This window comes from Artemia sp. Qi Xiang Cuo, chromosome 19 (genome assembly GCF_049724085.1).
Source record: "Artemia sp. Qi Xiang Cuo chromosome 19, ASM4972408v1, whole genome shotgun sequence".
Classification (NCBI taxonomy): domain Eukaryota; kingdom Metazoa; phylum Arthropoda; class Branchiopoda; order Anostraca; family Artemiidae; genus Artemia; species Artemia sp. Qi Xiang Cuo.
In genome coordinates this window covers 55813494-55838040 of record NC_142812.1, presented here as the reverse complement: position 1 = coordinate 55838040, position 24547 = coordinate 55813494, and the positions used below count along the sequence as shown (strand labels likewise).

Here is a 24547-nt window from a genome sequence, read left to right as displayed (position 1 = left end):
TAAAATCAATTAAATTAACGAGGTAATGAACTGTCGCACACTTAGGGATGTTACCAAATTGCTTTCGATCAGTTACTTTCAAAAGATATTTTTTCAGCCATGCGGCAACAAAGCTTTCGCATATTCTGCTAAAAACTGACATAACTGTGATCGGCCGGACACCAGAGAAATCATTAGCTGCTCCTTTATTTGGAATGGGGGTAATAAACCCTTTCTTCCATTTCTTTGGAAAATATACTGTTTTTGTTATATTACTGAAAATTATCTGAAGGGGAAATGATAATTCTTTAGCAAATGCTTTAATGGGAGCAGCTGGAATGTCAAAAGGGGCAACGGAAGTTCTTTTTAAAGAAGAGGGTTTATGGATTATAATTGCCGATGAAATATCAGCAATTAAATTATCATCTGAAGGAGTATTTAAATTTACTGGAGGATCCTCGGGTGGAAGAGGGGGGTAAGACTGCGTAATTGAAGCAAAATGGGCATTTCAATCATTCGCAGTTTTCTCTAGAGGTTCCTCCTTCATGAAGTCAACTGGTTGAGAAATTTTGCCAGTCAGACTTTTTACTTTACTGAAAAACTGCGACGGCTTGGACTCCAAAAGATGGTCAACTGCATTTTCAAGGTAATTTGCTTGTGCCTTTTTGATTTTCCCTTTTATTTGGTTTGCCAACTGTTTTGCTTGGTTCTCTTGACCTTTTCGTATTAGGTGCAATTTATGTTTTATCAGTTGCTTTATTTTTGAATTTACGTATGGTTTATCACTAGCACATAATTTAGTCTTACGTTCGGGAAAGCACTCGAGAAATTTTGAATTTACCTTATTATGGAATTCTTCTACTTAGGAATCCAAGTCTTTAGCTGAAGAGACCGCAACCCAGTTTTCTCCCGTTATCCAGTCACCGAAGTGCAGCAGACCATTGTCAGTGTTCGGCCTTGAAGTAACTTCGGTTACTGAGTATTTAATTTTTACGTTTTCCAAGGGGTTCCACTGTAACATATAATGGTAACTTCCACCAAGTGGTGCTAGTTTACTTTGATTCTGGCAATATTCCAAAAGATTTGTCAGGATTACATCCAGATAATTTCGGAGACCAGACTGCCTTTCCATGACGATAAATAAAAGTTCAAATAGGGATAAAATCCTTTTAATAGACAGTGATGATGATACAGTGATAGAAATTCACAAAAATACCAGATATTTCAGTCACATATGCAGTGACCGTCATCAGAGTTTACTACTGATGACGGTCACTGTATATGTGACCGAAATATCTGGTATTTTTTGTGAATTTCTATCACTGTTATCATCATCACTGTCTATTAAAAGGATTTTATCCCTATTTGAACTTTTATTTATCGTGATTACATCCAGAGAAGTATACCCCTTAGTTGTTGGGAAATCGACTAGAATTTCAAGGTTAAGTGACCTGGCCAGCGATTTGCTATCGAGTTCGTTAGCATTTCCTAGCATTACTACTCCAAAATATGGGTGAGTTCTCTGGACGTAATCTGTCGATTCCTGCAGCTTCTCCCAAAAAGATTTTCTTGCTGCAGCGGGCTGACCAAGTGAATACTAGAAAACGCACACTGCTACGGCAGAGAGCGGCCTAGGGAGTCGCTTAGGTTGGGCTTTGACCCAAATAATTTCATCATTATCTGCCAATTCTCAAAATTCTCAAAGTTCTCAAAATTTACGAGAAAAATGAAACAAAAACTAAGAGTTAGCTCGGATGAAAAAGAGTTCGTTTATCTCAGGAGGGAAACGGAAGCTGAATTTATTTTGTTTTTATTTGTAGACCGACCTCTTATTTTATTTTTGATACATTCTTACGTTCTGTGTTTTATATATAATTCAATAGTGTTGATATAACTTGCAGGATTTGTTTTAATATGTTCCTGGATCCTGGGTAATCAATACGATTATTGGAATTTTTGTCTTTGTATTTCTTTGTGAAATAAGAAGTTCAACTGTCTAATCTCAAAAAAAAGGCCACAAAAGTACTTCTGGATGAATTTACTGAAAGTTGTGCCGAAGTTACACCATAGTAACACTTGGATACGTTGTTTTCACTTCCAACTATATTTTGAAGAAAATATCTTTTTTGGTGAATTTGTCTTTTTCTTGGTGATTTCTTTATCTTTTTCGCTATTTCCATTAAAAATACAAAATAGCACCACCCATCAGATTTTTGAAAATACATACCCCCCCCCCTCGTTGGACAAAACAAATATAAAGATCATCCAGAGCCATTACTGGCACACAGGAAGTCTAATCGACGTTTCAGCTGCTGAGTCTTTTTAAGGGGGGACAAGTAGCAAGCTTGTTGCCAACCTTGCTGTGGCAGAGATCGGACCCTGTATTGCTAAGCAGATAATCAATTAGCTGTGCAACAACAAGGTGCCACCCCAAGAGATTTGGAGAAAACACTTTTTTAGTGTTTTCGTTCAAAAATACCTATCAGTGTATTCTTGAAAAATAGCTTTTTTGGGTATTTCCATTAGAAAAAAAACACGAAACCATCCCTCCCCCTCAAATTTTGAAAAATAAACTTTGCATCCACCCCCCTATATTTTGGGAAAGAAAACCTTTTTTGGTATTAATTAATTTATTTATTTATGACCCGTCATACACAAAAATTGAAAAGGACGAAGTAAAAGGAGAAAAAAAAAACAACATATTTTCGTTGAATAGCGCCTGTCAACCTTTAGTCTAATTGGTAGATTGTATATTTTACGAATGAAAGTTGAAAAAAGTTAAAGTCGACAATTTACAAACTACATACATACTTAGCGCTGTAGTCAGGGCCGGATTTGCAGCTTTGAGGCTTCTAGGCTAAATCGTTTTTGCCGCTCGTTTTTACGAGATTTTTGGGGACAGTGGAAGCACTGAACAGAACGCAACTGATGAGCCAAAAGTAATGAAAGAGAGAGGTGATACCGAACTCTCAACTGTTATTAATGGGAGACATCTGACAGTTTATGATAGGCCATGGCATTCCTCTGTTGTTTAAAAATCACTTTTCTGTGAATAGCCAGTGCAGCTGGCACTTAGACGGTAAATCACATCAGTTCAGTTAGAGAAATTGTCTGACAACTCTAGTTAATAGTCTTTGTTTTGACGGCGGAAACAAAGTTGTTAGGAAAATTGTTAGCTAATCTATTTTGTTTTGACGGCGGAAAAAGGTCTATAATCTCAGAAAATCGAGATTTTCGGGTATGAATAGACCTACGATAGGTCCAGGGGCATTTTTTTTTTTATTTTAATACCCTTGGTACATTAGAATTTTTGGGGAAAAAGAAGTAAAAAACTGAGAATTACCTCAGGCGAAAAAGATATCTGACCATTTACAATCGTCTTGATGATATTTAAGGGGAAGAGGAAAAAGTGAAAGCCGAGAGTTACCGCAAATGAACATGATTTCTGACCCAATTAATAACGTCTTGATGATGTTTTCCAAAATTTTTATATTTTATTTTATTATCCAAGGAACATTAAAATTTTAGGAGAAACAAGTTAAAACCGAGAATTACCTCAAATGAACAAGATATCTGAGCCATTTACTAACGTCTTGATGATGTTCTCCAGCAGATCGGGGCATATAATAAGTTCTCTGTCTCAAAAACGTCCGACTGTTCGGTGACATCTCACTAAGATTGTAGAGAATGACAAACATCTTAACAACTGTCCCTTGCGGGTTAAAAAGGGTTAACTGGATTGTTCCTTCTTTTGGAACTTGATAACCCTTTTCACCTAAATTTATGTGACCCTACAAAAAAGAAGGAAGAGTAGTAAAAATTACTGAAAGACTAAAAAGGAAGGAAGGAAGGAAGTATAAAAGAAGGAAGACTTAAAACAGAGACAAAAAGATTAAAAAGCAGGAAGGAGGTAAAAAAGAAAGATCACGTAAAAAAATTATTAAAAGATTAAAAAGAAGGAAGGAACGAAGAAAAAAAAAGAAAGATGACTCAAAAATGGACTAAAAGATTAAAAAGAAGGAAGGAGGTAAAAAAAGAAGGAAGACTTCAAAAGGGATAAAAAGATAAAAAAAGAAAGGAAGTAATAAAAGAAAGAAGACTTAAACAAATGAATAAAATATTAAAAAGAAGAAAGGAAGAAAGTAAAAAAAGGAAGGTAGGAAGTAAAAAAAGACTTAAAAAGGGATAAAGATGACTAAAGAATTAAAAGGAAGGATCCCTCTTTCCACCTATTTAAGGATAAAAATTATTATTTTTATAATGACCCCACACCAAATTCTTTTGAAACCTGAAGCTTCCCCAATATGGCTCACTGATATTCATAATGTATTGCCCACTTTGGCTTGCATCAAGTGACCAGGACAATGTCAAACTAATTTGCCTCTCAGCCCCAAACCGATTCCGAAAAGGAAATTATTCAGCACAATCTAATACACTCTAATACTCTAATACACTCTAATACACTCTAATACAATCTAATACTCTGAATACACTAAACATGGCAATCAAAATCTAAATATAACTCGTTAGATCTAATCCAAAAAGAAAAGAGATATTGCTCTCCTTTAATTCGGCAAATAAAGGTGATTTGTAATTTCATTGGTTAACATCTTCGACCTGTTTTCGCAAGCCAATCCTATCAATCTTTATTTCTGGAGGGACAAAATCTCACATTTTAAAAACCTCATTAGTTTTTGCAAGCCAACCATAGTATTCTTTTTTTCCAGAAGGACAAAAAATATCACTTCTTAAAAACCACATTACTCTTCAAAAGCTAATCGTGCCATTCTTTATTTCCGGAGGAACTAAGTCTCACATTTTAAAAACCTCATTAGCTTTCGAAAGCCAACAATATTACTTTTTACTTCGGGAAGGATGAAAAACCTCACCACCTAAAAACTTCATTAGTGGTCGAAAGCCAATCGTATCATTTTTTATTTCCGGAGGGACAAATACCTCGCCTCTTAAAAACCTCATGCGTTTTCAAAATCCAACCACATCATTCTTCATTTCTGGAGGGACAAAAAACCTCATCTTTTAAAAATATATTAGTTTTTGCAAGCCAACAATATTATTCTTTACTTCTGGAGGGACGAAAAACCTCACCTCTTAAAAACCCCATTAGTTTTCAAAATCCAACCATATCATTCTTTATTTCTGGAGGAACAAAGACCTCAACTTTTAAAAACCTCATTAGTTTCCGCAAACCAACAAAATTATTCTTTGCTTCTGGATGGACGAAAAACCTCAGCTCTTAAAAACCCCATTAGTTTTCAAAAGCCAATCGTATCATTCTTTATTTCCGGAGGGACAAATACCTCGCCTCTTAAAAACCTCATGCGTTTTCAAAATCAAACCACATCATTCATTATTTCTGGAAGAACAAAAAACCTCACCTTTTAAAAATCCATTAGCTTTTGCAAGCCAACAATATTATTCTTTACTTCTGGATGGACGAAAAACCTCACCTCTTAAAAACCCCATTAGTTTTCAAAATCCAACCATATCATTCTTTATTTCTGGAGGAACAAAGGCCTCACCTTTTCAAAACCTCATTAGTTTCCGCAAACCAACAATATTATTCTTTACTTCTGGAGGGACGAAAAACCTCACCTCTTAAAAACCCCATTAGTTTTCCTAAGCCAATCGTATCATTCCTTATTTCCGGAGGGACAAAAACCTCATTACTCTTCGTATCTTAAAAACCTCATGCGTTTTCAAAATCCAACCATATCACTCTTTATTTCTGGAGGGACAAAAAACCTCACCTTTTAAAAATATATTAGTTTTTGCAAGCCAACAATATCATTTTTACTTCTGGATGGACAAAAAACCTCACCTCTTAAAAGCCCTATTAGTTTTCAAAATCCAACCATATCATCATTCATTTCTGGAGAGACAAAAGCCCCATCAGTTTTATAACCTCTTGAGTTGGATTTTAAGCGAGTAAAAAAATAATTATATTCAACCTGATTGATCCTGCCAGTGAAAATTTAAGTCAGAAAAAAGAGCAAAAAGTTGAGTAGCCAATTTTTTAAATATAGTTCCCCTGTTTCTTTCCCCTGTTGCATAACATGAGCAGTTTCACCGCACCGTAGCTTACATAAACTATTAATATCTCTCTGAAATTGTCAGATTTGATAGCATATGTTACCAAAGAATCTTCTTTCTCTTTTTTGTCAAAATACACCACCTACTTCTCAATACCGCCATGTCCAAGGGATCGTATCTCAAAAATTATTTTCTAAAATAAGTCATAAGGAAAAAAAGATATGTTTCTAGTAGTTTTTCAGCCACTGATCAGAGGGGCATCTACATCATAGGACGTGGGAAGACCATCCAAGAGTAGGATAACTCAAAACTCAAAGTCATGAATAATTTTATTATGTACTAAATAATAAAAAAAATCTAGTCTTAAATAATCTCTCTTAAATTATTATGATAATGCAAGACACAAAATTAGATCAGTCAAGACTGGGAAGAGGGGCGGGGGGACATTGCTTGGTTTTAGTTTCCAAATAATTTTGAGGAAGAGAGGGGTTCAAAGTCAATATTCAATTGTTTGTATTATTCAAAAATGTATTTATTGCTATTTTTTTTATTAATTTATTATTATTCAAAATCTTATCATTATTATTTTTTCTATATTTTTTTAAACTTTCTATTATTATTAAATCTTTAAATATTTTTAAAAGCATATAGGCTAATCAAATTTATTTTCTTAGTTTTTATTAAATCATCGCAGGAGGATCTATAAAATTATCTTAAAGGAGGGGGGGCCAATATTCACAAAAAAACGCACAATTGTTATATTCTTTTCAAATATTATACCACTGTGCACTTCTTAACAATTATAACTCTAACCTATTTTGATGATTTTATTAAGTATCAAACAGTTCGTGGTAACGAACTGTAAGTAAGGAGCGACCCGGCTCAATGGTAACCGAAACTCTAGAAACCGGGTTTTTTGATACCAATAGATACATCAAAAGAATCAGATTTTAATGCTGATTTCAAATATATAACTTTCATCAAGTTTAATGCTACCCATCAAAAGTTACGCCCCATAGAAAATTTGGCTGATTTTCAAAAAAATTTCCCCTAAAGGCTATTATGTCTTAGTGAAAATCACACCATCGTAGTGAGCGTATCAGAAAATACTACGGCATTATTTTGAAGCTCCTATCTACTAACAATGCGATCTTCGCTTTTTTTGACATAGGGGCTACCACTAGTGCGTGTTTATTTTTGTGTTTGTTTTTTGTTTTTTTTTTCCCAGGTGGAATTGTATTGACCCATTAGTCCTACAATAATGTGGGAGGGTTAATTGGAAAGGAAATTAAAAGTTATATTTTTCTTTTAAAGTGACCAAAAAAATGGATGGCAACTAGGCCCCCTCCCACGCTCATTTTTTTCCCAAAGTCCCCCGATCAAAATTTTGAGACAGTCATTTTGTTCAACATGGTCGAAAACATAATAAATATTTCTTTTATGATGACTTAATCCCCCGAAGTCCCCAGGGGGAGGGCTAAAAGTTATGAACTTTACCCAATGTTAAAATATAGAATTGGTTATTGGAAAGTATACAGAAGTTTTCAGGAGGGTTTTTTTCTGGTAGTGGGAGAGAAGGGTGGGTCGGAGGTTATGTTGGAGGATCTGTCCATGAAGGAATTTTTCATGGGGGAAGGGAAATTGCCAAGAATGGGGCGCCGGACTTGCCAGTATTATTTACTGGTTATTGGGAAGTATACAGACATTTTCAGGAAGGATTTTTTTCTGGAGGGGGAGGGGGATAGAGGAGGGGGTTACTCTGGAGTATATGTCCGTGGAGGATGTTTCGTTGGGGGAAAGGAAATTGCTAGGACGTGGGTACTGAATTTACAAGCATGATTTAAAAAATGAAAAGATATTAAATTCAAAAAATTAGGTTTTTCAAGTAAAAGTAACAATCGAAATTTTAACTGAAAACGGAAGAAAATTATAATTCATGTGAAGGAGTTGTCCCCCAAGTTCATACCTTGGGCGTTACTCTGCAGTTTTTTGTAGTGCCTTCAAAAGAGCTACCTATTCTAATTAAACGGCCTTTTTGATTCAGGGGTTTGTGAATCAAAATTTTTTTTAAATTTTAACGTAAAGAGCGTGGTATTGACTAAGGGGAGAACACCCTAATATACGTAATAACATATACGTAATAAAAAAAAAATAAAAAAACAAGCGATACGGCTCAATAGTAATCGAAACTTTTAAAAACTTTTAAATATTTTGGTGTCAATAAATGTATCAAAAGAATGTGTTTATAATGCTGATTCTAAATATATAAATTTTATTAAGTTTAATATTACTCATCAAAGGCTACGAGCCTGAGAAAATTTACCCGATTTTTTAAAGAGGGGGAAACATCCCCTACAAGTGAAAGAATTTTAATGAAAATCACACCGTCAGATTCAGCGTATCAGAAAACCCTTACATAGGTTTCAAGCTCGTATCTGCAAAAATCTGCAACTTTGTATTTTTTGCCAGAAGATAAATATACGAATATAGAAGTTAGTTATGTAAGTTAATTTGTAAAGACATCCATATAGCAAAAGAAAAGTAAAATTTTTATGTAAATTTTGTTTACTTATTCAATGACAGTTAGCCAAAATAAAAGCTGAAAGAGAAAATAATTTCTCATATGATTGTAAGAAACTAAAGCCTGGTCTTGGTCGACATCATTGACCCTGTCAGCAGCATTTTCTGGAGGCGGATCATTATTGGACAGCCGGCTATGATTGGACAGCCAATAGGATTTGACAGCCTTCAAAGATTTCAAAGGCTGTGATTGGCTATCTAATCGAAGCCGGTCCTGCTGCTGGTAGATTGTTAATGTCAATCAAAACGAGGCTTAACTGTTTTTTTTTTAAACTTAGTTAATGACATACCAAATAAGGAGAAGATCCATCCAGTTCATTAGTAAGTGCGTAGAAAAAAACCGAGACTGGAAACTTTTTATGCGCTGGACAGAACGTTCCCGACGCTCCCAGCTCCGCCCTGAATCCCTCAACGGTAGCCGTCGGCTCCAGCCTTCCATTTAGCATCGATTCTTCAAAGTTCCCAAGTAGTGATGTACTGGCCAGCGAGGGCCTCCAAGCATGTCTTATAACTCTTCGTCTTCTCTTAAATGGCTCATAAGGCACCGGGGATGCGTTGACATCAACAGGAGATATAGGAACGGACGATTCGTTGGCACATCTGTTATCTGTGATCACTTCAAGAGATTTGTCGAAATTAAAGTGCGGTTCGCGCACCATCGGTACAAGACTAGATGTAAGAGGAAGTCCACTGTGAGGAGTCCATGTGTGGAACACCATAGAAGCAGAGGAATCGAGGTATTCATGGAATTTGGCACGATCTTGCGCACTTGGAACTGCTTTCATGGTCTATAAAAATAAAATTTAAAAAGTGTATGTATTTTAAAACATAAAAGCTAAGTAATCATAAATGCTTACTGCTTCCATGGTCTATATAAAAAAAAAATGTGCAAGTATTTTAAAACTTAAAAGCTAACTAATCATAGAAGCATATGGTTTAGAGCATTAGGGGCAATTGTCATTCTCTCCAAATTAACTCCCCCCCCCCCTTTGAACAGGTATGCAAATTTTTGTAAATTTGCATACCTGTTCATGAGGTGGAGCGAGAGGGTTTAAAAACTTCTTAAGTAAAAAATGTTTCAAAATTCCAAATGTTAATTAAAAAGTTTTTTTTTTGGGGGGGGGGGGGCAAAAATTACTTAAATTAAAAGCATATCTCAAGAAAAATTTCAGAGGATTTAATAAAAAAAATCGAATGTCCATTTAAAAAAGAGGTTTGTTTTTGTGTCAAAAAGTGATAAACTTTTAACATATTTCTGTCAAAAAATTTCCAGAGGGTTTAGCCAGACCAAATGTTCTTCCAGATCCAACCATCCATGAATTCTTGTTGGGAGAGGGGGGGGGGGTTTAATTTGCATCGATAGGAACGATTACTTAAAAGATGGTCAAGTTAGAACGTATTTTCCGATTCAAAACTTCCAGCTTGACGTATTTTGCTTGTAAGGAGCATTAGGGGCACAAACTTCTATAGACTTCAATAAAGTTTATTATTGCCTAACTTTCTAACAAAATTCAAGATTTGAGTTTCAACACGCTTTTGATTTCGAACTTCGATTGTCAATTTTGAATTTCTTTCGCATCTAACTCGGTGTATGTGCCGCAAGGGAGGGGGATTCTAAGTAAGAACAAGAGTGAGTAAGAACAAGAACTAAAATTAAGCACTCTTCCATTTTGTTATTTGTCACGGTATTTAGAGTTTCTTGAGGCACAAATTGTTTTATTTCTATAAACTTCCCATCTTCTTTTATTTCTATAAAAAAAAGTTTTATAAAAAGAAACCTTTATCCAGTTCCTAAGTAAACAATGTTTCAAAATTTCAAATGCTCATTAAAACGAGAAGATTTTTTTTTTGGGGGGGGGGGGACCAAAAAGAATTTAAATTTAAAAGCAAATCTCTTAAAAATTTAAAGAGGGTTTAATAAAACATTTCGAATGCCCATTAAAAAAAGAGGTTTGTTTTTGGGTCAAAAAGTAAAAAAACCTTTAACGCATTTCTCTCACAATAGAAAGCAATGTTTCAAAGAAAGAAATATTTTATTTCTATAGACTTCCCTCATATGTAATTCAGGATGGGCGCCCATCAGAGGGACTGAAAGGTATTCCAGTAACCGAAAAATCTTGATTTTTTTTTACTTTTTTACTTTTCAAAGGGGAGAAGGGCCCAAACTTGGACTTTGCCACCCTCCTCCTCCCACCCAGGTATGTGTATTCCAAATAACTGTTGAGACACAGCTGAGAAGTTGTTGAGAAATTCAACAATTACTATTGAATTTCATGATAAAAATTCATGAATATTTTGACATTGAAGGTTTTTTAAGATACAAAACTATTTATTTGGTTCTTCATTTTTGAGTCTCTTGAACTCTTAAAGTTTTTGAAGGATTTTTAAGATACAAAACTATTTATTTGGTTCTTTATTTTTGAGTCTCTTGAACTCTTGAAGTTTTTGAAGGATTTTTAAGATACAAAACTATTTATTTGGTTCTTTATTTTTGAGTCTCTTGAACTCTTGAAGTTTTTGAAGGTTTTTTAAGATACAAAACTATTCATTTGATTCTTCATTTTTGAGTCTCTTGAACTCTTGAAGTTTTTGAAGGTTTTTTAAGACACAAAACTATTTATTTGGTTCTTTATTTTTGAGTCTCTTGAAGTCTTGAAGTTTTTGAAGGTTTTTTAAGATACAAAACTATTTATTTGATTCTTCATTTTTGAGTCTCTTGAACTCTTAAAGTTTTTGAAGGTTTTTGAAGACACCAAACTATTTATTTGGTTCTTTATTTTTGAGTCTCTTGAAGTCTTTAAGTTTTTGAAAGTTTTTTAAGATACAAAACTATTTATTTGATTCTTCATTTTTGAGTCTCTTAAAGTCTTGAAGTTTTTGAAGGTTTTTTAAGACACAAAACTATTTATTTGGTTCTTCATTTTTGAGTCTCTTAAACTCTTGAAGTTTTTGAAGGATTTTTAAGATACAAAACTATTTATTTGGTTCTTCATTTTTGAGTCTCTTAAACTCTTGAAGTTTTTGAAGGATTTTGAAGATACCAAACTATTTATTTGGTTCTTTATTTTTGAGTCTCTTGAACTCTTGAAGTTTTTGAAAGTTTTTTAAGATACAAAACTATTCATTTGGTTCTTAATTTTTGAGTCTCTTGAAGTCTTGAAGTTTTTTTAAGACACAATACTATTCATTTGATTCTTTATTTTTGAGTCTCTTAAACTCTTGAAGTTTTTGAAGGTTTTTTAAGACACAAAACTATTTATTTGGTTCTTTATTTTTGAGTCTCTTGAACTCATGAAGTTTTTGATGGTTTTTTAAGACACAATACTATTCATTTGTTTCTTTATTTTTGAGTCTCTTGAACTCTTGAAGTTTTTGAAGGTTTTTTAAGATACAATACTATTTATTTGGTTCTTCATTTTTGAGTCTCTTAAACTCTTGAAGTTTTTGAAGGATTTTGAAGATACCAAACTATTTATTTGGTTCTTTATTTTTGAGTCTCTTGAACTCTTGAAGTTTTTGAAGGTTTTTTAAGATACAAAACTATTCATTTGGTTCTTTATTTTTGAGTCACATTCACTGGAACTCTAAGCAAAAATTAAACAGAAGTAAAAAAATTGTCTTTAATTTGCCTTCGGGGTAAAACGAAAAACGGCAAAATTGTATTTTCTAACAAGAGAGGAATTAGAAATGATAAGAACAACTGCGTAGCTAAATCAGCCACGTACGCATAAGCAAATTATACGGAAAACATAAAATATTAAAGAAAATTTAAGGAGGAGGGAGGAAGAACAATTTGACAAGAACAAAAGGGGGATTAGGTACGGTAATTTGAGAAGGGATTGAGGGGAGCCATGTAAATTTTGAGGAGGGAAGGAGAAAAATTTGACAAGAACGAAAGGAGGCTCAGGTACGGTACTTGAGAAGGGGTTGAGGGGAATCACGTAAATTTTGAGAAGGGAGGGAGAAAAATTTGACAAGAACGAAAGGGGGCTCGGGTTCGGTAATTTGAGAAGGGATTGAGGAGAATCATGTAAATTTTGAGGAGGGAGGGAGAAAAATTTGACAAGAACGAAAGGGGGCTCAGGTACGGTAATTTGAAAAGGGATTGAGGGGAATCATGTAAATTTTGAGAAGGGAGGGAGAAAAATTTGACAAGAACGAAAGGGGACTCAGGTACGGTAATTTGAGAAGGGATTGAGGGGAATCATGTAAATTTTGAGGAGGGAGGGAGAAGGATTAATAAGAAAGGGAGGGGGTTCATTGTCAGTGCCAAGGCCCCCTTTCCTCATACGTACCCGAAGCAGTGCAAATATATTGTCATGGGCTGGAATTCACCAGTTCAACCAGAGTTAACCCAAAATATACTTCAAAGCTAAATAGTTCTTAAATTAGCCAAGCTTAAAATTTTCGATCGGATCTGCTTAAGGCTGAAATCAATACATGTCAATTTCTTCTATCGCCCTGCTATAGTCCGGAGTTATTGACTGAGGAGTCTTATATGTAAAAAAAAACTGGGTTTCAACAAGAAAATATTTATGTGAAAAATATTGATTATTTGCCATATTTCCTTTTCCACAGTTTCGTCAAAGGAATGAATAACGTTCCCCTAGATAACTAGTAACTATGCGTAGCTCTTAGCCATTCACTGATCTTCCGTTCCGAAAATAAACGCGTAACGATACGTATTGGGTACCTGAAGTCTGAAGCCAAACAAATGTTTCTCATTATACATGCAGTCAGTAAGTTTAACACAACCTCATAGACACTTTTAGTAGGTCCGTCCTGTTTTACACCACGGCCGAAAAATTGAGTTGATACTTTTGAAATTTTATTTTTTTCGGGGGAGGGGGCGTAAAGGTACTTTAGATTTTGTGTTAAGGGCGGCTCAACATTTGTTCTCTCCTGTCCTCACGAAGGTGTATATACTGCAGTTTTTGATCCTCAGGTTAAAAGTTATTGACTTATTATGGTTTAAAATTATCAAAGTCTAATACTTTAATCCGTTCAAAACTAATACAAACCAAAGTAAAAAGTAAAAAAGAGAGAACATCAAACCAATAGTTTAGCCATCAGGCGTGGTATTTCAGCTAAACAATCGCTTTCAAAACAGATTTTCTCTAATAGAAATTAGTTGAACTTGTTAATTTAAACTTTTTAATAATTTAAAGTAATAATTTAGCAATTTAATAATTTAATTTACCTTGCAAGGTAAGTAATCATTTAATTATGTAAGCCACTTCCCACAATTTTTTGTTTTTCTTTAGATTTTCACAAGTATATACCGTAGTTCTCATATTTTGACAAGTTCTATATATTTGTTTTATTTTCTTATGAAGGAATATTAACATTGATGGAATAAGATTCATTTTACCACCTTTTTAATTTTATAATTGAGTCAATTGAACTGTTGTGCATCCTTATGAGCTTACTAGAGTTGGAGCTCACTCGGGGGAGAGAGCTTTTCAGTATTAGAAAATTTTGAATTTGAGAACACAAACACAGTTTTTATTCAAAGCAGATTTTCCCCTGAGATTATCCTTTTTGCTTCATGACCAAGCCAAAATGGCATTGGCGAATCAACTCCAATCAATTAGGTTAGGTTCGGCATTTTAGACGATCCACACACGCACACACGCACAACGCACAACGATCATTTTCACAGATGCACAATGATCCTATTTTTAGAATAAATATTGAAGGCTATCGAGAGATCTTGCTTTTATAAAATACTCGCGAATTGGGATTGCCCCACAGTTTACCACTTTAATAAACTAAACAGATTGCCAGATAATTTCTTTTTTTTACACACTTCACAGAACTCATTACGGAAGCTGAAAATATCTTTGCCACTTTAATCGCAACGTTATGTAAATTTTCATCCGGAATCATTACCACAACTGAAACATGGCACCTGAATCAAGAACAAAAAATGAGAGTCCTGGCGCTTCACTTCCTGTGCTTCCGCATATTGTTGAATATCGTTCAACACTGATCATTGAAGACAACGAGCAAGCCTATCCATGCAATGAGGAGACAACCTCTAGGGGCCGATATCATCAGAGTTCAACGGTGGAAATATTTGGGACACATCTTCCCTGTGGACGGCCATAAGACTCCCAAAAAACGCTTTACATTGGCAACCATCAGGACGTTGTAGCCCGGGAAGACCCAGAAATACACTGTGTCGGACCTACCAGACGGATTTACGTAACCTATCCACCTTGGTTCAATCAGAACGGGAGGACACCACTACAGCTGCAAACCCAATGGATCATTGGCGGCTCCTCCTTCCAGTATTGATGGATTAAAACCCCTAAGAAGGCGTTCCCATATAAATATACAGGGAGGAAAAGGGTAAAATTTAGTTTACGTCCAGTTTCCTAAGTGTTATCTCCTCCAGGTAATGAATGGAATCAAGTCATCTTGTTCCCTTAAAGTACCAAAGACATCAAAATCGAAATACTTTTTGTCCCTTGGGATCATCTTGGATTTATTCATAACTCAAAACCAAGATTTTCTACGATAATATTTTTTGTACTTTCAATCCTATGGAATTCTTGGGCAGTGATACGTTTTCGTCGGTGCTGGGATTCTAAACCGTGAAAATAAATTAACCAGAAATTTGGCCAAAAATTGATCAAACATTGAAAAATAAATTGACCAAGTTAAATTTGGCAACGCTTTTTGTCTGTAAAAGTTCAAACATCAACAATATGTTTAGTGAGAAAGGAAAGCTAGCTAACGTCACCTCAATGCTAAGCACCTCAAAGGAAAACTAGCTAAACACCTCAACCTAGCTACACCCTCAAAGCTAAACACTTCAAAGGAAAGCTAGGTGTTCTTAAACTGTTTGGTGCCATGCGCTTTTAGCTTATATTTGCTGATTTTTTTTAACAGTTTCTTTTTTTTGGCACGTAATAAAAATTATATAACGGCACCCTGATGTCTTTTTCGTTAGAAATCAAATTCCTATTTTTTCTAAATGTTTTAAGACATTAATTGTCATATAAGTTTCCCCTTCATCAATCCAAACAAACAGATTCAGTTTTTTCTGTCTTTCATACTTTAAAAGATTGTCAAAATGCTGAACACAGGCAAGTCAATTGGAGGGGAGAGGAGGGGAAGGAGAGAGGGGCAGTGAGACCTTATAGATTTTTGAAGAAACCTTTTTTGGGCGTTTTCATCAGAAATACATATTTATATTTTGTTTCCATTGAAAAAAAAAAATCCCTCTAGATTTCTTAAAAATACGTTTTGCTAAAATTTTCATAGACTAACGTCCCTGATTTAACATATAGCTGTCAAGAATCAGAAACAGCTCTAAATAAATATACATTCCCCTTCCCTCCTTTATCACACAATTAATAAGAGTGAGCTGTGCGCCTGCGTTTGTCTTGTTGTCCAGAAAATACAGGCACAGAAAGACAAAACACCTCAGAGGATACAGATTAGCTTGAGGAACGAAGTCACTGACTCTATATAAAACCTAGTGTTTCAGATTTAAAGATTAACAGAATGTATTTATCATTAACAGAATGACTTACCATTTTTGTTTTCGTAGTGTTAACTGCACTATTTTTAGGCGAACATCTTTCTTGAATTTCATCATTAGCATCACCCTCTATTGTTTTCTTGACTTTATTCGGAAAGGCAGAACATTCAGAGTCAATATGTAAATTGTGCGATCGACTTGGACCAGGCTCGTCCTCATTCTCAGTTTGAACATCACGTAGCCTAAATAAAAAGAATCGATTCAAATGAACATATTGATCCTAATGGTAAGTTCAGGCAGACTAGAAAAGTATTTTCCTATCGGAAGAGGCAAAAATAAGCACAACTGACGGTTTCCAGGGTTTATTTTCGATAGTAAAACTAAGGCGGAGACTTCGGCAACAAGGGTAGTAGAACCCGTACATGAAGTGTGAAATGCGCATACCTCAAAATAATATCATTCTGATTTTTTTTTTTACTATGAATTTCAAGACATCAATTTACCATTTGTTTGAGCTTTACGAAGTTCCTATAACAGGGTAAAAATAGGAGGGAAAAGGCAGAAAAATTTGGAAATTAACCGTAAGCCTCCATTTATCTAACGAGCGTACTGTCGTGGAGAGGAAAAATGAATAAGTTCACTTCTGTTTAGTTCCACAAAACATATAATGAACGTGAAGAGGAAATGAAATTTCCTCTCCACAACGTTTCTTTCATAATGAATGTTCCTCACCTATCAGGGAGAGGAGAAATGAATAAGTTCACTTCTGTTATGTTCCACAAAACACATAATGCACGAGGAGAGGAATTGAACGTTTCTCTCCCTAACATGCCTTCCATAATGGACGTTCCTCTCCTGTCGTGGATAGGAAAAATGAATAAGTTCACTTCTGTTATGCTCCACAATATACATAATGCACGAGGAGATGAATTGAACGTTTCTCTCCCTAACAAGCCTTCCATAATGTACGTTCCTCTCCTGTCGTGTATATTTATAAAGAATAAGTTCACTTATTTTATGCTCCACAATACACATACTGAACGATGAGATGAATTTAAATTTTCTCTCCAAATCATGCAATCACGCAAGGACGTTAATATCCTGGAGTTGCGAGGAACAATGAAAAAGTTCACTTCTGTTATGCTCCACAAAACACATAATGCACGAGGAGAGGAATTGAACGTTTCTCTCCCTAACATGCCTTCCATAATGGACGTTCCTCTCCTGTCGTGGATAGGAAAAATGAATAAGTTCACTTCTGTTATGCTCCACAAAACACATAATGAACGAGGAGATGTATTGAACGTTTCTCTCCCTAACATGCCTTCCATAATGGACGTTCCTCTCCTGTCGTGGATAGGAAAAATGAATAAGTTCACTTCTGTTATGCTCCACAAAACACATAATGCACGAGGAGAGGAATTGAACGTTTCTCTCCCTAACATGCCTTCCATAATGGACGTTCCTCTCCTGTCGTGGATAGGAAAATGAATAAGTTCACTTCTGTTATGCTCCACAAAACACATCATGAACGAGGAGAAGAATTGAACGTTTCTCTCCCTAACATGCCTTCCATAATGGACGTTCCTCTCCTGTCGTGGATAGGAAAAATGAATAAGTTCACAACTGTTATGCTCCACTAAACACATCATGAACGAGGAGAAGAATTGAACGTTTCTCTCCCTAACATGCCTTCCATAATGGACGTTCCTCTCCTGTCGTGGATAGGAAAAATGAATAAGTTCACTTCTGTTATGCTCCACAAAACACATAATGCACGAGGAGATGAATTGAACGTTTCTCTCCCTAACATGCCTTCCATAATGGACGTTCCTCTCCTGTCGTGGATAGGAAAATTGAATAAGATCACTTCTGTTATGCTCCACAAAACACATCATGAACGAGGAGAAGAATTGAACGTTTCTCTCCCTAACATCCCTTCCATACTGGACGTTCCTCTCCTGTCGTGGAGAGGAAAAATGAATAAGTTCACTTCTGTTATGCTCCACAAAATACATAATGCACGAGGAGAGGAATTGAACGTTTCTCTCCCTAACATGCCTTCCAGAATGGACGGTCCTCTCCTGTCTTGGATAGGAAAAATGAATAAGTTCACTTCTGTTATGCTCCACAAAATACATACTGAACGAGGAGACGAATTGAACGTTTCTCTCCCTAACATGCCTTCCATAATGGACGTTCCTCTCCTGTCGTGGATAGGGGAAATGAATAAGTTCACTTCTGTTATGTTCCACAAAACACATAATGCACGAGGAGATGAATTGAACGTTTCTCTCCCTAACTAGCCTTCCAGAAAGTAAGATCCTCTCCTGTCGGGGATAGGAACAATGAATAAGTTCACTTCTGTTATGCTCCACAATACACATAATGAACGAGGAGATGAATTGAACGTTTCTCTCCCTTACATGCCTTCCATAATGGACGTTCCTCTCCTGTCATGGATAGGAAAAATGAATAAGTTCACTTCTGTTATGCTCCACAAAATACATAATGCACGAGGAGAGGAATTGAACGTTTCTCTCCCTAACACGCCTTCCATAATGGACGTTCCTCTCCTGTCGTGGATAGGAAAAATGAATAAGTTCACTTCTGTTATGCTCCACAAAACACATCATGCACGAGGAGACGAATTGAACGTTTCTCTCCCTAACATGCCTTCCATAATGGACGTTCCTCTCCTGTCGTGGATAGGAATAATGAATAAGTTCACTTCTGTTATGCTCCACAAAATACATAATGCACGAGGAGAGGAATTGAACGTTTCTCTCCCTAACACGCCTTCAATAATGGACGGTCCTCTCCTGTCGTGGATAGGAAAAATGAATAAGTTCACTTCTGTTATGCTCCACAAAAAACATCATGAACGAGGAGACGAATTGAACGTTTCTCTCCCTAACATGCCTTCCATAATGGACGTTCCTCTCCTGTCGTGGATAGGAAAAATGAATAAGTTCACTTCTGTTATGCTCCACAAAATACATAATGCACGAGGAGAGGTATTGAACGTTTCTCTCCCTCACTTGCCTTCCAGAATGGACGTTCCTCTCCTGTCGTGGATAGGAAAAATGAATAAGTTCACTTCTGTTATGCTCCACAAAACACATAATGCACGAGGAGAGGAATTGAACGTTTCTCTCCCTAACTCGCCTTCCATAAGGGACGTTCCTCTCCTGTCATGGATAGGGAAAATGAATAAGTTCACTTCTGTTATGCTCCACAAAATACATAATGAACGAGGAGAGGAATTGAACGTTTCTCTCCCTAACATGCCTTCCATAATGGACGTTCCTCTCCTGTCGTGGATAGGAAAAATGAAGAAGTTCACTTCTGTTATGCTCCACAAAACACATCATGAACGAGGAGAAGAATTGAACGTTTCTCTCCCTAACATGCCTTCCATAATGGACGTTCCTCTCCTGTCGTGGATAGGAAAAATGAATAAGTTCACTTCTGTTATGCTCCACAAAACACATAATGAACGAGGAGAAGAATTGAACGTTTCTCTCCCTAACATGCCTTCCATAATGGACGTTCCTCTCCTGTCGTGGATAGGAAAAATGAATAAGTTCACTTCTGTTATGCTCTACAAAACACATAATGCACGAGGAGAGGAATTGAACGTTTCTCTCCCTAACACGCCTTCAATAATGGACGTTCCTCTCCTGTCATGGATAGGGAAAATGAATAAGTTCACTTCTGTTATGCTCCACAAAAAACATAATGCACGAGGAGAAGAATTGAACGTTTCTCTCCCTAACATGCCTTCCATAATGGACGTTCCTCTCCTGTCGTGCAGAGGGAAATGAATAAGTTCACTTCCGTTCAGTTCCGCAAAAGACATAATGAACGTGTAGAGGAAAAAAACGTTCCTTTTCATAAGGAACGTTCCTCTCCTGGTGTGGCGAGGGGAAATGAATGAGTTCACTTCTGTTAAGTTCCACAAAACACATAAGGAACGAGGAGAGGAATTGAACGTTTCCCTCCCTAGTATTCCTTCCATAATGGACATTCCTCTCCTGTCGTGCAGAGGGAAATGAAAAATTTCACTACCGCTCAGTTCTGCAAAAGACAAAATGAACGTGAAGAGCAAACAAACGTTCCTTTTCATAACGTTCTTTTCATAAGGAATGTTCCTCTCCTGTCGTGGAGAGGAGAAATGAATAAGTTCTCTTCTGTTCAGTTCCACAAAACACACAAGGAACGTGGAGAGGAATTGAACGTTTCTCTCCCTAACATTCCTTCCATAATGGACGGTCCTCTCCTGCGTGCAGAGGGAAATGAAAAATTTCACTACCGCTCAGTTCCGCAAAAGACATAATGATTGTGAAGAGGAAATGAATGTTCCTTTTCATAAGGAACATTCCTCTCCTGTCGTGGAGAGGAGAAATAAGCAAGTTCACTTCTGTTCAGATCCAAAAAACACATAAGGAACGTGGAGAGGAATTGAACGTTTCTCTCCATATCATTCCTTCCATAATCGACATTCCTCTCCTGTCGTGCAGAGGGAAATGAAAAATTTCACTACCGCTCAGTTCCGCAAAAGACATAATGATTGTGAAGAGGAAAGGAATGTTCCTTTTCATACCGTTCTTTTCATAAGGAACATTCCTCTCCTGTCGTGGAGAGGAGAAATGAATAAGTTATCTTCTGTTCAGTTCCACAAAACACACAAGGAACGTGGAGAGGAATTGAACGTTTCTCTCCCTAACATTCCTTCCATAATGGACGTTCCTCTCCTGTCGTGCAGAGGGAAATGAAAAATTTCACTACCGCCCAGTTCCGCAAAAGACAAAATGAACATGAAGAGCAAACAAACGTTCCTTTTCATAACGTTCTTTTAATAAGGAATTTTCCTCTCCTGTCGTGGAGAGGAGAAATGAATAAGTTCTCTTCTGTTCAGTTCCACAAAACACAAAAGGAACGTGGAGAGGACTTTAACGTTTCTCTCCCTAACATTCCTTCCATAATGGACGTTCCTCTCCTGCGTGCAGAGGGAAATGAAAAATTTCACTACCGCCCAGTTCCGCAAAAGACATAATGATTGTGAAGAGGAAAGGAATGTTCCTTTTCATACCGTTCTTTTCATAAGGAACATTCCTCTCCTGTCGTGGAGAGGAGAAATGAGCAAGTTCACTTCTGTTCAGATCCAAAAAACACATAAGGAACGTGGGGAGGAATTGAACGTTTCTCTCCCTAACATTCCTTCCATAATCGACATTCCTCTCCTGTCGTGCAGAGGGAAATGAAAAATTTCACTACCGCTCAGTTCAGCAAAAGACAAAATGAAGGTGAAGAGCAAACAAACGTTCCTTTTCATAACGTTCTTTTCATAAGGAAGTTTCCTCTCCTGTCGTGGAGAGGAGAAATGAATAAGTTCACTTCTGTTCAGTTCCACATAACACACAAGGAACGTGGAGAGGACTTTAACGTTTCTCTCCCTAACAGACCTTCCAGACTGGACGGTCCGCTCCTGCGTGCAGAGGGACATGAAAAATTTCACAACCTCGCATTTCCGCAAAAGACATAATGATTGTGAAGAGGAAATGAATGTTCCTTTTCATAAGGAACATTCCTCTCCTGTCGTGGAGAGGAGAAATGAGCAAGTTCACTTCTGTTCAGATCCAAAAAACACATAAGGAACGTGGGGAGGAATTGAACGTTTCTCTCCATATCATTCCTTCCATAATCGACGTTCCTCTCCTGTCGTGCAGAGGGAAATGAAAAATTTCACTACCGCTCAGTTCCGCAAAAGACATAATGATTGTGAAGAGGAAAGGAATGTTCCTTTTCATACCGTTCTTTTCATAAGGAACATTCCTCTCCTGTCGTGGAGAGGAGAAATGAGCAAGTTCACTTCTGTTCAGATCCAAAAAACACATAAGGAACGTGGAGAGGAATTGAACGTTTCTCTCCCTAACATTCCTTCCATAATGGACATTCCTCTCCTGTCGTGCAGAGGGAAATGAAAAATTTCACTACCGCTCAGTTCTGCAAAAGACAAAATGAACGTGAAGAGCAAACAAACGTTCCTTTTCATAACGTTCTTTTCATAAGGATCCTCTCCTGTCGTGGAGAGGAGAAATGAGCAAGTTCACTTCTGTTCAGATCCAAAAAACACATAAGGAACGTGGAGAGGAATTGAACGTTTCTCTCCCTAACAGTCCTTCCATAATGGACAGTCCTCTCCTGCGTGCAGAGGGAAATGAAAAATTTCACTACCGCTCAGTTCTGCAAAAGACATAATGATTGTGAAGAGGAAAGGAATGTTCCTTTTCATACCGTTCTTTTCATAAGGAACATTCCTCTCCTGTCGTGGAGAGGAGAAATGAGCAAGTTCACTTCTGTTCAGTTCCACAAAACACAAAAGGAACGTGGAGAGGAATTGAACGTTTCTCTCCCTAACAGTCCTTCCATAATGGACGTTCCTCTCCTGCGTGCAGAGGGAAATGAAAAATTTCACTACCGCGCAGTTCCGCAAAAGACATAATGATTGTGAAGAGGAAATGAATGTTCCTTTTCATAAGGAACATTCCTCTCCTGTCGTGGAGAGGAGAAATGAGCAAGTTCACTTCTGTTCAGATCCAAAAACACATAAGGAACGTGGTGAGGAATTGAACGTTTCTCTCCATATCATTCCTTCCATAATGGACGTTCCTCTCCTGTCGTGCAGAGGGAAATGAAAAATTTCACTACCGCTCAGTTCCGCAAAAGACATAATGATTGTGAAGAGGAAATGAATGTTCCTTTTCATAAGGAACATTCCTCTCCTGTCGTAGAGAGGAGAAATGAGCAAGTTCACTTCTGTTCAGTTCCAAAAAACACATAGGGAGCGTGGGGAGGAATTGAACGTTTCTCTCCCTATCATTCCTTCCATAATGAACGTTCCTCTCCTGTCGTACAGAGGGAAATGAAAAAGTTCACTACCGCTAAGTTCCGCAAAAGACATAATGAATATGAAGAGGAAATGAATGTTACTCTTCATAAGGTTCTTTTTATAATGAACGTCCCACTCCTGTCGTGGAGAGGAAAATGAATGAGTTCACTTCTGTTCAGCTCCACAAAACACATAATGAACATTTAATACACTTATGAAGAATCACGATGGATGACAGGCAGTTACGAAGGAGTTCATTTGAGGGGAAGGAGGATTTATAAGAAACGCAAAAAGAAAAGAAAAATAGTTTAAGATTCTTGCTTTGTTAATATATGACTCTGATTCTTATCCAAGGAAGGCGCGACATCACGTTTATACCGCTACTACTACTAACAAGTCAATGCAGCACCAAGGCACCTGAGGCCAACACTACAACGCACACTCCTCCTCCATCCCCCTCTATTCAAAGCCTCCCTCTTTACACGCTACCAGGAAGTTTCCATTTCCCTTAAATCTTTCCTTTTGACATCCTCCCACCCTATTCGGGGTCAACCTGCTTTTCATTTGGCCCTAGATGGTTGGCCATAAAGGACGATCTTTGGCAATCTATCATCTTTCATCGGAAGAACCTGTTTCAGCTATCTCAACTTTTCTCTCATTATTGCCCTAGAAAGCGGAATTGAACTCCATTTTTTTGCAGCTTAATATTTGAGATACCGTCAGTCAGACAGGTAACTACAACAAAATCAGCGTTCGTTTTCGCCATCCGTCGTTTTTAGTTCAACTAAGGTATTCTCCGTTTTACTCTTATATTGCGTTTTATTTCACCGCTCTACAAACGTCATTCTACACTGAAAAAAGGCCTTATAAGTGTTCCTCAGCCAGATACAATTTTGACGACAATACTTCTAGATGCAGCAAGACAAGAATTAGAGTTGCTATAGGAAAAAAGTGACACTTCAAAAAAACTCCAGCTGGAAGCTGCAGCAGACGTGTCACATCAAGAGCCTCATAGTTATGTTTGGCACTTGCTGCTGGAGGTGAAGAAAATTTTCTATTTTAGCATGAAAAATTATCTCTTTCGTTTGCAATTTTCTTCTTTCATACTCTTGTTTAAAGACGGCTTCCGAACGTCAGGATAGGGCAGGGGCGAACCAAGGTTTGTGAGGGCATATCACGGCTTGGTTCCATAGCAATTCAGACCCATGCTTAAACAGTAATAGATTTGAGTTGAATCAATGTCAACAATTGCTTCATTATTAAACTAGCCTTTCGGGCGCCTGGGGCAAATGTGACGGAACGTGCCTCCCCCATTAAGCTGCAAAACATTAAACAGAACGCCCCCCCCCGCCTCAAACATTAAGCTGCAAAAAATGGGGTTCAATTCCGCTTTCTAGGGCTATAATGAGAAAAGGTTGAGATGGCTGGGATACGCTCTTCGGATGAAGGATGACAGATTGCCAAAGACCGTCCTTTTCGGCCAACTATCTAGGGCCAAATGAAAAGCGTAGAGAACCAGATTTTACTCTAAAAATTTAGTCTAATATTCA

General features: G+C 36.9%; 1 protein-coding gene across 1 annotated transcript in view; it reads right to left on the bottom strand.

The window, feature by feature from the left end:
- Positions 1–24547, bottom strand: part of atos (atos homolog atossa) — a 107607-nt gene that overhangs the window by 5466 nt on the left and 77594 nt on the right. The window contains exons 8-10 of the mRNA XM_089105267.1: positions 16155–16344; positions 8901–9398; positions 3535–3770 (exon numbers count right to left, since the gene is read on the bottom strand). Of these exons, the coding sequence (XP_088961393.1) occupies positions 3535–3770; positions 8901–9398; positions 16155–16344 (924 nt within the window). The remainder of the gene's footprint in view (positions 1–3534; positions 3771–8900; positions 9399–16154; positions 16345–24547) is intronic.